The sequence below is a fragment of the Lycorma delicatula genome, chromosome 1 (assembly GCF_047948215.1).
Source record: "Lycorma delicatula isolate Av1 chromosome 1, ASM4794821v1, whole genome shotgun sequence".
NCBI lineage: Eukaryota > Metazoa > Arthropoda > Insecta > Hemiptera > Fulgoridae > Lycorma > Lycorma delicatula.
In genome coordinates, this window is record NC_134455.1 from 26,271,175 (window position 1) to 26,285,133 (window position 13,959).

The 13,959-nt window shown below is 35.3% G+C and overlaps 1 protein-coding gene across 1 annotated transcript in view; it reads left to right on the forward strand.

The window, feature by feature from the left end:
* Positions 1–13,959, forward strand: part of Cpsf73 (cleavage and polyadenylation specificity factor 73) — an 87,512-nt gene that overhangs the window by 56,584 nt on the left and 16,969 nt on the right. The window contains exons 14-15 of the mRNA XM_075380546.1: positions 11,654–11,782; positions 13,300–13,422. Coding sequence (XP_075236661.1) covers positions 11,654–11,782; positions 13,300–13,422 — 252 coding nt within the window. The remainder of the gene's footprint in view (positions 1–11,653; positions 11,783–13,299; positions 13,423–13,959) is intronic.

Consider the following 13,959-nt stretch of genomic DNA (forward strand, 5'->3'; position numbering starts at 1 on the left):
GATGGCATATCATAATTAAATTAGTGATTGGAGTGCTACCAATGAGAATAAAATGTCCCAGAGGACGTCAGGTCTGGTTCGTTCAGGAGCTGAGTATTACCTCTTGTCTCCCACTTCAGCTCCAACTTTAAGGACCGCTTGGATTTGCAGCTAGATTGATCGCAAGCAACATTTACTTATTTGCCCCTTAATAAGTGTACACTCCAATTCACAATAAGTCATGCTCTCTTTTTTTCCTTTTTAGCCTCCGGTAACTACCGTTTAGATAATACTTCAGAGGATGAATGAGGATGATATGTATCAGTGTGAATGAAGTGTAGTCTTGTACATTCTCAGTTCGACCGTTCCTGAGATGTGTGGTTAATTGAAACCCAACCACCAAAGAACAGCGGTATCCACGATCTAGTATTCAAATCCGTGTAAAAATAACTGGCTTTACTAGGACTTGAACGCTGGAACTCTCGGCTTCCAAATCAGCTGATTTGGGAAGACGCGTTCACCACTAGACCAACCCGGTGGTTTACAATAAGCCATGCTAAGTCAATTAAACCGCACCGGGAGAATGAAAATCACACTCCTGGACACGATCCATTGAAACTTGAAACTACTCTAACCGAGGCACTGTGCCAAGCACACCTACCTCTGGCCAATCAAACTGCCCAGGCAGAACCCTAGCCACCCAGGACACTAACACTACTACCATAATGCCCTCAGATGCGAGTGCAGGTTATGAGGAGAAGTAAGCTAGTCAAAAATTTGCAGTGAAGTCACAGTGGTAGAAACTGCAAGGAGATTAAGAACTCTCCCAGGTCTCACAACTATTAAACTAATGCACTCAGTCAAAGACTAAGACTACTGCAACAACAAGCAAAGATCCATTCGAATCCGATGTGAAGGTGACCCTGTAACCAGAGTCAACAGCCCACAAGAAGTGCCCACAGTAATCACCTAACTGTTGCCAAAGAAACAATTTGGCATCGCATAAATCTAAAATCAAAAGTCCGCACCAAAGAACGAATGGATCACAATATATTACAGAAAACTTAAAAACCGCTTGACCTGGTAGATCACCCAGCTATTTGATGGGCATTGCGAAAAACAACTTCAAGACTTAACACCAATTCATCTAACACTATGTACAAACATCAAGCTTCAAAGGATACTTAGTATCCAAAGAATTGAAATACAATTCTACTACACATAAGTAACAGCTGCAGTGCTTACTGTTGACTGAATGTTTGCGCAACCTTCTACAGTTGTTGGAGAAGGCTCCATCTACAGATGGAGCCTTGGCTTTCTGTGGACAATCATCACACTTTTGACCTTCCTCGCCACAATGCATGCACACCGATGCATATATACAGAATTTGGCTGTGTGGCCAAAAGTACAGCACTTGAAGCACCTTTGTACAGTCAAATACTCCTTAACCCTACAGGACATTAAATTGTCATACAACCTACCTTCAGACACAAACGTCTTAAAGAGACCAGCACCAAGTTCAAAAACACCATGATACTGCTGGGCATCATGCTTACCATTCTTGAAGAGTAGCCTACACTCTTTTCTAAATTCGGCCTCATCCATTTCAGTGTTCTGCTTCTGGACAAGAAACAGAACTTCCTCATCGGATAGGTGCCAGTCAATGTCGTAGACCTATTTTTTTGTTTTGGGTCGACCTTAACCTCAACCTTCTTTACCTTAGGAGACTCTGAGATGACTTGGACTGTCTCCTTGTTGTTTGCAACCACTACTAGACCCTTGCTGGTCTCTTATTTCCCTAATTTGCAGGTTTGTCCTGTAAGTCCCTCTTGTCCCTAAGTTGCAGGAAAATCCTCTTTGAGTTGTCTACTAGTCTTAGTAGACCCCTCAGTCTTATTAACCCTAGAACGCCAATGTAGATAGATAGTACATCATTACCAACAATACGTAAAATTTACGTGTATATGTGATTTTTTCTTTTTAAACGTGAAAACAGGCAACTTAACAGGCATGTTAAGAAAAATTGGTTAGAGCAGAGACACTGTAACTTATATTGTAATATATTTAAATCGTATTATGAATAAAAATACATACATATTTATATATATTAAATGTAAAAAAAATTTTCATCATAAGTTTTAAATATACGCTATAATAATTTAAATACATACAGTTTAAACAAAATAATGCACGTTATATTTCTAAATTCAACGGAAAAAATATAAAATATATTTTAAAAAAACTAACATTTTGTACAAAAAATAATATTGTTACAATGTACATTGGAAACACATTTTCTTTTGATGTTCCCCACAAATCGGCTTCGAGCAGCCGGGTCTTGCACAATATGTTGTAGTCATTCTTTTCTTTGTGTAGCTGCAATATGAACAGTATGTTCTGCTACCTTTCTGACTTGGGTTAGGAGCAGTTTCTACTGGCTGGTTGAGAAGTTTGCCGATTGACTACCTCAAATCGCTATTGATATTCGGGAGTGCATAACGAATTTTTAGCCATGGCGCTATCAGCTCGTCACTTAATTTCAACATATATCGCAATCTATTGAGTGGTCTTAATTTAATTTTGTAATTATTATGCGTATAAATAACAAATGAATTTAGTGTGGAAATATTAAGCATGTTATAAAAAAAACACAAAGGCCATCTTTTAGTTTTGCGGTTGCAACACATGTTTTGGGTCATCTGATCAAAGGTATCAACCTTTAGTGCTGTTGTAATTCATCACGATTTCTGGTTTATTGGAATCTTTGTTGATTGTACCATCTTTGTGTGCAGTTGAGATCATGGTCACTAATTTATTAGGTTTTGGTTTATACGATAATAGAGTCATGTCGTCATCAAATAGGAACAAGCAGGAACCTGATTTTCTGCCTTGATATTTTTCGTCAACAAATTCTCGTGGCAGTTCTCTTTTATTTTTTTTAATTGTCGCAATGACGGTTAGTTTCATCTCAAGCATCTTTTTAGCCAATGGTATACTTGCGAACCAATTGTCAAACGTTATATTTCTGTTACTTCCTTTTATTGACGTTAAAAGTTCTTCTACGAAAAATTCGGCTGCAGGCTTTCCATTTGGAACGGTGCCTTTCCCAAGATAAGGGATGGCGTCTATCATGTACTTCGTGGAATTATCACACATCATAACTAACTTGATCCCATATTTATTCGGTTTAGATGGAATGTACATACGAAATGGACAACGGCCTCTGAATCCAATCAGTTGTTCATCTATGGTGACGTATGAACCAGGATTGTACGATTTCTTACAGTTCATTCTGAAGATATCCCAAATTTCCGATATGGGAGCAAGTTTAGTTAGTGCCTGTCGTTCTTTTCTTGTTGTTTTGTTATCAAATCGAACACAGTTTACTAAAAAATTAAAATGCGTCCTCGACATCGTACTTTTGAACCTTGAACCACTATATGATTCGTCAAATAACATCTCAGTTGTGAGATGATTATTTTTTAATGCCGCTGACAATATCAGCAATCCAAAAAGGGCATTTATTTCCAACGAGGACGTATCCATTAGGCTGGAATTTCCACTTTGCTTATATCGATCTCTTTCAATTGATATTTCTTCGTTGGTATGTCCTACTATTTTACTTAAGATATCGTCAGTCATAAATAAAGAAAAACAATCTAACGGACTGAGACATTGTCGAGCAATAGGGTTTGGACCTGGGGCTGTGTATATAATATTTCTTTTACAAGTTTTCCCTTGCCAAACTGGAGGAGATGTTTTCCACCGGTAGCCATCTTTACCTACAAGCTCTTGGTTGTCTAACGTTATTATGAAATCAGATGTAATTTCTCTCACCCGAGGCTCGGTGACATTTATTTTAATTTGTTTTCTTTTTTGGGTAGACTCTTCTTCGATCTGGCAAATATTGTTGTTGAATTCTTCTTTGATTTCGGCTTCATCTGGAATGTAATCCGGGTCTTCGTCACTGTCATCAGGATCCTTTAATTCCTCCACTTCTACGTTGTCTTCCACTTCATCTTCATCAAAGTCGGACATTTCATTTATCATCCTCAATATTTCATCGGGATCTGTGTAGATTTTCGACATTTTTGGAGCTGAAAAGATAATAAAGAAAATAATTAACCTATATTACCAATAATACATAAAATTTACGTCAAAAATAGTAGGACTTATTGCCAATTATACGTAAAAAATACGTATAATAAATGGGCATTAATACCAACTATACGTAAAAGATACGTACAATAACTGGACACTAATACCAACTATACGTAAAATTTACGTACCTAGTTTTTGAATATTCTATCTGACGAATACGGACGAGGTAGAAACAATGTGGCGACTTCAGTAGCTGATGTTGTACTGGACAGCGGAAGCACTGCTTGGAGGGTGGGGAGTTGTGGGAATCACAGAACTCACAATGGCGCCTTTATATCTTGACACACGTAAGAATTACGTACATTGGCGATCTAGGGTTAATAAAAAGCACCTCAAGCTGCTTCAAGGTTTGACTAGCCTTGCACTTGCCCGACTGTTTGGAAGCAGGCACTGGAACCTCAACTTCCTTGATCTCCTTGGGCTTGGAGGCCAACTTCTCAAAACTATCTGCCAGAACAGAAAGAACACTCCTGACTTAAGAGCAGAAAAAAACTCCTGACAACTGCCTAAGATGTGGCAAAATTCTGCTCCTTGCCCCTGCATTGACAATAAAACTGATAAATTGATAGCCTATAAAACTACACCCATATACTTTGACCAGCAGAAACAATTCCTTCAAATTGTTTTAAACCCCTGAAGGGGAGTCTTATTCTTTGAGGGTTGGTGTTCCCAAAGGCCTAGTCTCTGCAGCTTTTCTTCTCACTACACATTGAGCTGCACAATACTTTACATTATACACATACATTACACAATTAACAACATATACCCTTACACAACTACATTACGATGTTCTACACTATTCTTCTTGCACATTCACTCAGTGATGTTGCGACACCTTACAAAACGCAGTTGTAACCCAAGGTGGAAACTATCGTGCCAACGGGTGAATTGTTGTATGTAGTGAATCTCAAACGATGTCCTCTGGGCTCATGGGCGAACCCAGCTGTATTTTGCTCTAGCTCTAGTATGTGTGCGCTCTGCTAGAGTGGTTCGTTATATCGCCAGCACTCATGGGACCATAATTACAAGTCTTTAAGAAGTCCCCATTATGGTTGATGGTTCATCTGAAAAAAACCACCAAATCTCAATCACCAAACTTGTGAAAAGGTCTCAATCAGCTTTGTTTGATGAGGATGTCGGTACTGGAGAAAATAAAGTGAATTGTGAAGCAACCCATCCAAGGTTAAAAATGTTAGATTCTTTGTTATGTGAAATATTCAGGAAGGTGGCTCTCTTCACAAGGTCTTGCCCTTCCTAATAACAAGGTAATAACGGGATCATGTAGCTCACTGAAGATCATCAAAAAATTATAGATGGGTCAATATTGATTGAAACTCATAACAATGAACAGAGTAGATCTCTGTTCATTATTACTAATATGGGCAGCATAAACTTATGTACAATGTTTCAGAAACTGTAAATACCAGCCAGGGAGTAATCTTTTGCAGCGACCTTATGGAGCTGGAGACGACAAAACAACGAAAATAGCTGAAGAGCATTGAACCCAAGAAGTTGTAAATGTGAAACGTATAATGAAACAGCAGAGTGGAACAGAAAAACCAACACCTTCTCTTGTACCAACATTTAAACTCCCCGTACCACCAGAGAAGATTAAAGTTGGTTACCTGTCAGTTCGGGTACGAACATTCATACCCCTACACTGATGTTTCAAATCCCAAGGTTATGGTGACACTACAACATCTTGCTCAAAAACAGTGATCTGAGCTCAATGTCCAAAGGAATGCCACACTGACACTAACTGCCATGAAGATGAGAAATGTGCGAACTGCAGTGGTTCACATATAGCCCGCTCCCAGGTTGCCCAACTTTTAAAGAAGAAAAGGCAATCCTCAGAATCTCTGCCAAGGAGAAGTTATTTTTTCCGGCAGCTTGCAGAGAATATAAAAAAAATTACCTCACAGAATTTGGTTAAACCAGATGTATCTTTTACCACCGCTACATTAAAATAAGCTCCTACAGATTTAGGTAATCAGCAGTGCGGATCCTGCAATGAGCTAAAAAAAACTTGTTCAGATGTTATCTGATCAAGTCACTTCACGTACAGCCATTATTTCAGAGCTGATAAAAATGAACAAAAAGTCGTTAGTAGCAGTTAGTGAATCCAGTCTTGGGGGTCCCTCTGAAAGTCCCTGTTTCCAAAGTTTCACCTGTGCAAGCAGGAATAATCACAGCTGGCGGTAAGCCATCTACTAAGCTGGAATGTCATCTACAACTTCCCATTCTTCAAAATCTTCTCCATCACCTCATATATTGGGGGATATGGTTGAGAAACCGCTCGACCCCAGGGAATCGGAGATCCTTACATAAAAAATACAAAAAAGAAAAACTGGATTACATACAACTAATTTTTATGTATTTTCCTGAAATTTATCTATAACTATCTTTACTTATGAGCATTATTCAGTAGAACATTTGAGGTCTTCGGTACCACATTGAGGATATTAAAGTATTGGCACGCACATATGAATCACTAATCATGTGCTTCCAAGAAAAGCATCTTCTACAACAAGATGCAATAACACTCAGAGGCTAGAGGATATTTCTGTGAAAGATATGACTGTCTAATAGACAGTAGAAAGAGTGGCGGGGTTGCTATTATCATGCGGAATGAGGTGTTTGCTATAAGGATACCACTAGCTATCCTTATTCGTGCTGTTGCTGTGAAGGTCTCCTCTATTCCCTTCAAATTGCATATCTGCAATTTGTATCTCTCACTGAACTCTGAGTTCAGTGCTATAGAGATATCAAATCTTCTCACGCAAATCCTATTGCCGTTGTTAATAGTAGGAAACTTCAATGCCCACCATATTTCTTAGGGCTCATCTTTCTGCTCCTCTCGAGGGAATATGATAAACAAAGTGAGGTAAGACTTGGACCTTTGTCTACTGAATGATGGGCCACATACATTCATGTCCTTATCATGTGGTACATTGTCCAACATTTGACCTCTCCATATGTTTGCCGAGCTTACTCCCTCATCTTAATTGGTCTGCTTGTGATGACTTTGAGAAAAAAGTGGTGAAAAAAAGCCACGGAGATGGATTGTTGAAAAAGCGGATTGGAACGGTTACCATAAAAACTTCCCATCACAGTATATGGTGGCACAGGCGTCCTGGATCAACTTTCCTCTTTTATGTCCATGATACTTGAGAATGCTAATAAATATATCCCACAAACATTGAGAAAACCTAGATGTCCTTACGCTCGTTGATGGAATTATGATTACCGGAATGCTATTGAAAACAATGGCAGGCATTGCATAAGTTTAACCATAGCCCTACATATGAACATCTAAATTTGTACCATAAGGCTAGAGTCATATGTCATTGGGTATTTCTTAGACGCTAGAAGGAAGTCATGGAGGATATATGTGGACACCATCTCACACACGACTCCCATCTCTACTGTGTGGAATAAGATCTGTGCAGTTTGTGTGTCACCAAAACAATCTATTCTTGGGTTTATTCATGAAGGAGAACTTACACATCCTCTGCAATGGCAGTTGTCACAGCAGAAGATTATGAAAGAATTTCATCAGATTGAGGAAAGAATTTGCTAAGGTAACAAACATAAAATAAATAAAAAAAACAAAATAAACTGAAAGTGATAACAAGATTATTTTCAACCTCTGACCCAGTTACCTTAGCAAATTCTTTCCGCTTGATGTTTCTCACTTCATACAGTATGAATTTCAGAGGTACAAGATACAGATGTTAGTATTATTGTTGAACATTGGTGAATTAAATGCTCCATTCGCATTCAACAAGTTGTCATACACACTTAAAAACTAACGTGACACATCCGCTGGACCTGACAACATTCGACTCAGTATGCTGTCACACCCTCATTTGGCATTACAACACCCTATTGAATGTTTATAATGATTTATTCTCTGCACAAGTCTTCCAACCCGTCTGGTCAGAAGCTGTTGTTATACTAGTACTTAAACCTGGTAATGACAAAGGAAGCCCCGCAAGCTACCACCCTACCTCTTTTACAAGCATCTTATGCAAAGTAATGGATAGAATGGTGAACCGCAGGCTTATGTGATACTTGAAGGGACGTGGCCTTTTATCTCAATAACAGTGTGGTTTCTGACAAGAACGATCTTGCATTGACCACTTAGTCTCACTGGAAAAATTCTAATGTATTCAGAACACTTTCCTACTATGCCAGCATCTCGTCGCTATGTTCTTTGATATCAAAAAGGTGTTCGACAATACCTGGTGAATGATACTGAGTCACTACCTGAGTCAATGGATATATGCTTACTTTTATTAGGGGTTTCTTAAATGGCCAAACTCTCCTTGTTCATGTTGGGGATTCTCTTTCGGGTAGCATCAACTTGGAAAATGGAGTACCTCAAGAAAGTGTATTAAGTGCCACCTTATTTTCTATAGCCATCAACAGTATTACTATATGTGTGCAGACACCTGTGTCATGTTCTTTATTTGTTGATGATTTTGCTATATATATTGCATTTTATTCAACAGCCACAGAGGAGAGACTACTACAGAACACTGTATCTCGCCTTGAAGCTTGGTCCAAGGTTACCGGCTTTACACTTTGAGCTGAAAAAACAAAATTTGCAGTCTTTTCAAGCCTGTGGGACCCTTTATTCTGCAAGTCTTTCTTGATGAAGAGCTAATTGCTATCTCTCCTGATGTCAGATTTTTAGGTTAATTTTTTGATAGCCACCTTACGCGGATCAAACACATCAAAGAATTAAAAGCGAGATGTTCCAAACTTTTAGATATGCTGCAAGTCCTTAGCAATAACAATTGGGATGCCGATCAGTCATGTATGTTGCGTTTTTACTATTCCTTAGTTTGTTCTTGTTTGGATTATGATTGTGTCACCTACTCTTCAGCGCGTAATACCGTGCTTAAAATGCTGGATGCAGTACATCATGCTTTCCTTTGGCTTCCTACAGATGCCTTTAGATCAAGCCCTGTTGTAAGCATCCCTGTTGACTGTAATGAGCCATTACTTTAGGATTCCAGGTCTTAGCATCCAGGTTTTAGCCTCTTATTTTATCTATCTTAAGGGACAACCAAATCACCCAGCTTTTGATGCAGTCCTTATTTTCAAAGGGATGAAGACCGTTTACATTACACTGCACTTGTAGGTGTATTCGTACCTGATGTTTACTGCACATTCTAAATGTTGACGCACCTTCTATTTTTCCAATGTATCCGTGTTCATAACCTTCACAGAGAATCAACATTATAAATTTTATGTTTGACCTCACAGTATACAATAAAGAATCAACACCACCTGTTTTCTTTCAGCAAATGTTTTACCTTATATGGTAAAACATTGGTAGTATTATGAATGTCTTTACTGCTGAATTATACGCTGTAAACAAGGCTTTGAATATCATTAACCCTAAGTACCATCATATCCTTATTTGTAGCGACTCATGTAGTGCTCTCCAAGCCTTAAAAAATTTTTATTCCAGACATCCTATCGTCACCAAAATCTAATGCATCACCGAGTTGAACCATCGCAACACACTAGAGAATTTTCTGCTGGATCCCTAGCCTCGTGGGGATTCTAGGTAATGAACAAGCAGATTCCATTGCTAAAGATGCATGTAGTCAACCATCCTTCACTACCCATGTTACTTCATCCAACTTTATTAGCTATACTCACTCTTTGCACAAAGTGGCAAGATGATTGGATGGCTAGAGTAGATAAACTCTGGCACTGCTGATTGCAGATAGGACGTATGAGAGCTACTTACAGGTATGTGATGTCAGTGGTAAACGCGCCATTATGCATACAATGCAACTGCCGTTTGACTGTGTGCCACATTCTTGTGAATTGTGTGCGTTATGTGGCCTTGGAACGCAAATTTAAATTGCTCTGGAACATTCGTCAATCCTAGACAATGACAAAAACGTTTTGGTCCAGGTGTTTTTATTTCTTCAAAGTGTTTGGTATTTTAGATACTTTTTAGCAGTGTTGTTTTATTTTATTATTCTATTTTTATACTGTTATGGATTTCATTTAAAAATTTTTATTTTTTCTGTTGTCCAAGATAGAGTTTTTACATTCATCACAGAGTTCGTTGAATTTATTTTATTTTTATTGTAGTTTTACATATATGTATATATGTGACAGTATGTTATCTATGACAGTAGATAACTTTTTATCAGTGATAGTGGTTATAATTAAATTTTTATTATGTTAGCTGTGATTGTAATTGTATGTTTTGTGTTTAATGTTTTAGTTAAAGTTTTTGTTTTTTTTTTGTATTTCGTATTTAAATTTAAGTTTTAATTTAGTCTTTAAATTTCTAATGTATGTTTTTATTTTATTTTAATTTTTATTATTGTTTTATTAAATATTATATTTTGTTTTTATATTTTATATTTTTGTTTTCCAGACGATGATAAAAACATTTTTCGCCCCCCCAAAAAAAAAAAAATGTTTTGAAAAGTGTATTTATTTCATTCACTTTACTAATGTTCATATGCAATGTAAACTTACAGCTTGTGTTTACAGATAGTTTTTTATTGAAGTTACATAAATATTTGTTAGTATGAAATGCCAATTTATCATAAATAACAAACAGTAACTTTAATATACCTGTAATTTCATAAAAAGTTCTAGAAAATATTGGCACTGAAATAGTGCCAATTTACCTTTTCATTTCAGTTCAGTTCATTGTTTCATTTCTATTTCATACCTAATAATTAGTGTTGCAACTGTGAATGGGCATTTACTGCATTTAAATACTTAATGGGCATTTGAACATTTTTTATTGTTGTACTGAGACATACTACAGAATTATTGAGCTATATGCTTCATAATCCTTTACTATTTCTGTTGCTATTTTGATGATAGAACTTCATTTTAGTCTTGGGCTAATTAACAGTAAAATGAAGAGTGTAGTGTATGAAAAGCCTGGCGTAGTAATGGAATTGCATAATGAAATTACATATGAGTTTTTACGCTTACTAAATAAAAAATAAAAATCATTATTACAATATTGGAATTAATTATTAAATATTTGTTCCAATATTATTATGCATACTATTTGTGTCATTTTTTAACTCCAAAAAATAAATGTAGAATAACAAACAAAACTAATCTTTCTTAATCTTTATGTGATTTACATACTGTTTTTAGCAATTGTTTTTCTTATGTAAACATGTAGCTTGCTTATATTTTGCTATGCTGTGTAGTTGTAGGCAATCTGACACTGGACAAGATGCATGAAAATAGTACTCCTTTTTATTTGGTATTCTAGAAACGAATGAAATTTTTTTCTTCTTGAACTGAACCAGATATGATGTTGCATATGTTTTTCTTAAATTTTCAGAATAAAAATACTTGTAAATGAAATGATGCAGACTTGCAGACTAACAGTAGAAGAATTGTGCTACTCAGATTTGCATTTTAATCATAACTCTAAACTTAATGTAAATTTAAAGAATTATATATATATATATAATTTATTTTATTTATACATTCTTTTTTTAGTGGCTTGCAACACCTGTAAATGATATGTATGCAGATGCAATTGTAACAGCAATTCTCCAAGCAGAGAGTGTTGATCCATACTGTAAAATCCTTCCTGTTCAAACAAAAATGGACCGTATGCATTTCAAGGTAAACTTACGTATAATATTAATAAATGATCTCACGTGTGCATTAATTGAGCATAACTCACTGATTTGAGAAGTTTTCTTGATCCTTAAATCATCTGCAGTCTTGATTATTTTGTTAATAATGTTGTTTCTGTTAAATTGATAAATAAAACAAAATGACCAGAAAGTAAACTATTTACTATCCAGAATTTTAAGCATGTTTTGATTCAGAAATTTAAAAAAAACATATCACTGAAAATGTATATCACCAAGAATTAAAACATATTGTATGTAATGATTGTCAAGATTAAGTTTTTCTGCCCTCGACACCAACAACTCTTTTCTTCAGTGAAACCTTTTTTTTTTATACTTGGGCACACCAGGTTAATGGATAGCTAACTCATGTCATTTGATGATACTATAATATGTCTCCTTGATAAGTCCCGTGTAATACATTCACCTTAATTCTTTATGTTATGCAGCATTACAAAAAAATTCAAACTAACAAACAGGATTGTTTTTATTCTTCATGCTGATGTAGCCAGAATTGACTGACATTTTACATTTTTTTAATTTTTTCAAATTTTTTCTGTTCCAACCCCAAAAAGTTTGCTTGTGAGACAGTTCAAAATTAGAACTAAAACACATCAATTTTCATTTTATTAATTCACATCAGTGAACATGCCCTTTTTTTTTGCTTGTTCAAATCTGAGCTTAGTCTCCAGTTATTATCATTCAGTTTGCTTCCATGATGTTTTCTTATAATAGACTTATCATAACTTCCAACTCTTTTCACCATGAAGTGTAACATCAATTTTTGTTTTATCAAACATCATCATTGTAAAGCCATCATTGGCTTCATTTGTAACATCATTTTATACTATTGTTATCAAAGTAATTCCCTGAAAAATTTGTAATTGTTGATTGATTTATATTACTGACAGAAAGTATTAAAGTTAATATCTAATAATTTCTGTCTTCTTGTCTTCCTCACTTTCAGCAGTTATTAGCAACCCGGAAGTATTCATAAATTTCTGGAATTGGAAGCTGTTTAGTTAAAATTAAGTATTTTTGTAATAAAGTGTTACTTTATATGTTTTTTATTATATACTTTTTATTCATAGGTTATTTTATTTTATATACATTGACACATTAACTTTAAAGAAAGTGATTTTTTTATATTTAATGCATAATAATAATAATAATAATACTGAGAAATTTTTTTAATTAAACAGTAATCAGTAAACTGATTACTGTTAATTATATTACTAATCTTTATCCGCTTTTCTCCATTGGTAATAATGCAGTGGTCAGTAATATAAAAATATTTCTCCTGTTGAAATTCAGTGTAAAAAATCTAGTTTTTTATTTAAAATAGCCTTAATAGCTTGTTTGGCTACCAAATAATAATATTTTCAAGATTATTGGTCAGTTAGTAACTAAGATTACATCTGTACTTTCAGAGTTCCACTAATGATGAAACAGCTGTATTTGAATATTACTGCCATATAAATTGTTTATTGATGAATAATGTTACAGGAATGTTTGATAGAGATGCTGCAGGATATGTTTGGTGAAGATTCTGTTCCTAAAATTTTTAAAGGAGAAAAATTGTATGTTACTGTTGATGGAAAGAAAGCAAATATCGATCTAATGGACCTTGTAAGTTATAAGATTTCATTAAAATTTATTGGGTTCTTACCTTTATACATTTATACTTAAAATTTCAGTGATAAAGTCTGTCTTGAGACAGATTTGCTTTAGCCTACTGAAAAGCATAAAACATCTTAACATTTTTTTAATTATTGTTTAATTGGCCCACCAGGTAGGGTTCCCACCATATAGGGTAGTTGTCTTGTTAAAAATAAATTCTTATGACAAAGCATTTACACTTTAAAAGCTAAAATAGATAAAACAACTTTCCCCTCACAAATCGTTTTTAATGTTTTGTATCAGTTTAATTACTACTGTTTTTTTTAAGGCTAGTTGTAACCACAAGATTGCTCAGGAGCATTAACAAGTACTTAGATAAAACATAGAAAATTGTATTGCATATTTTATTTCAATTTTCTAAAATTGCTGTCATTTATGTTAACTTGTCCTCTAATAACTTAACGTAAACCAAGACAGTACTTCATAAGGTTTGATGTGCTTATACATATATTTTATCACATGGTAGTAACTTTATTACATGGCGTA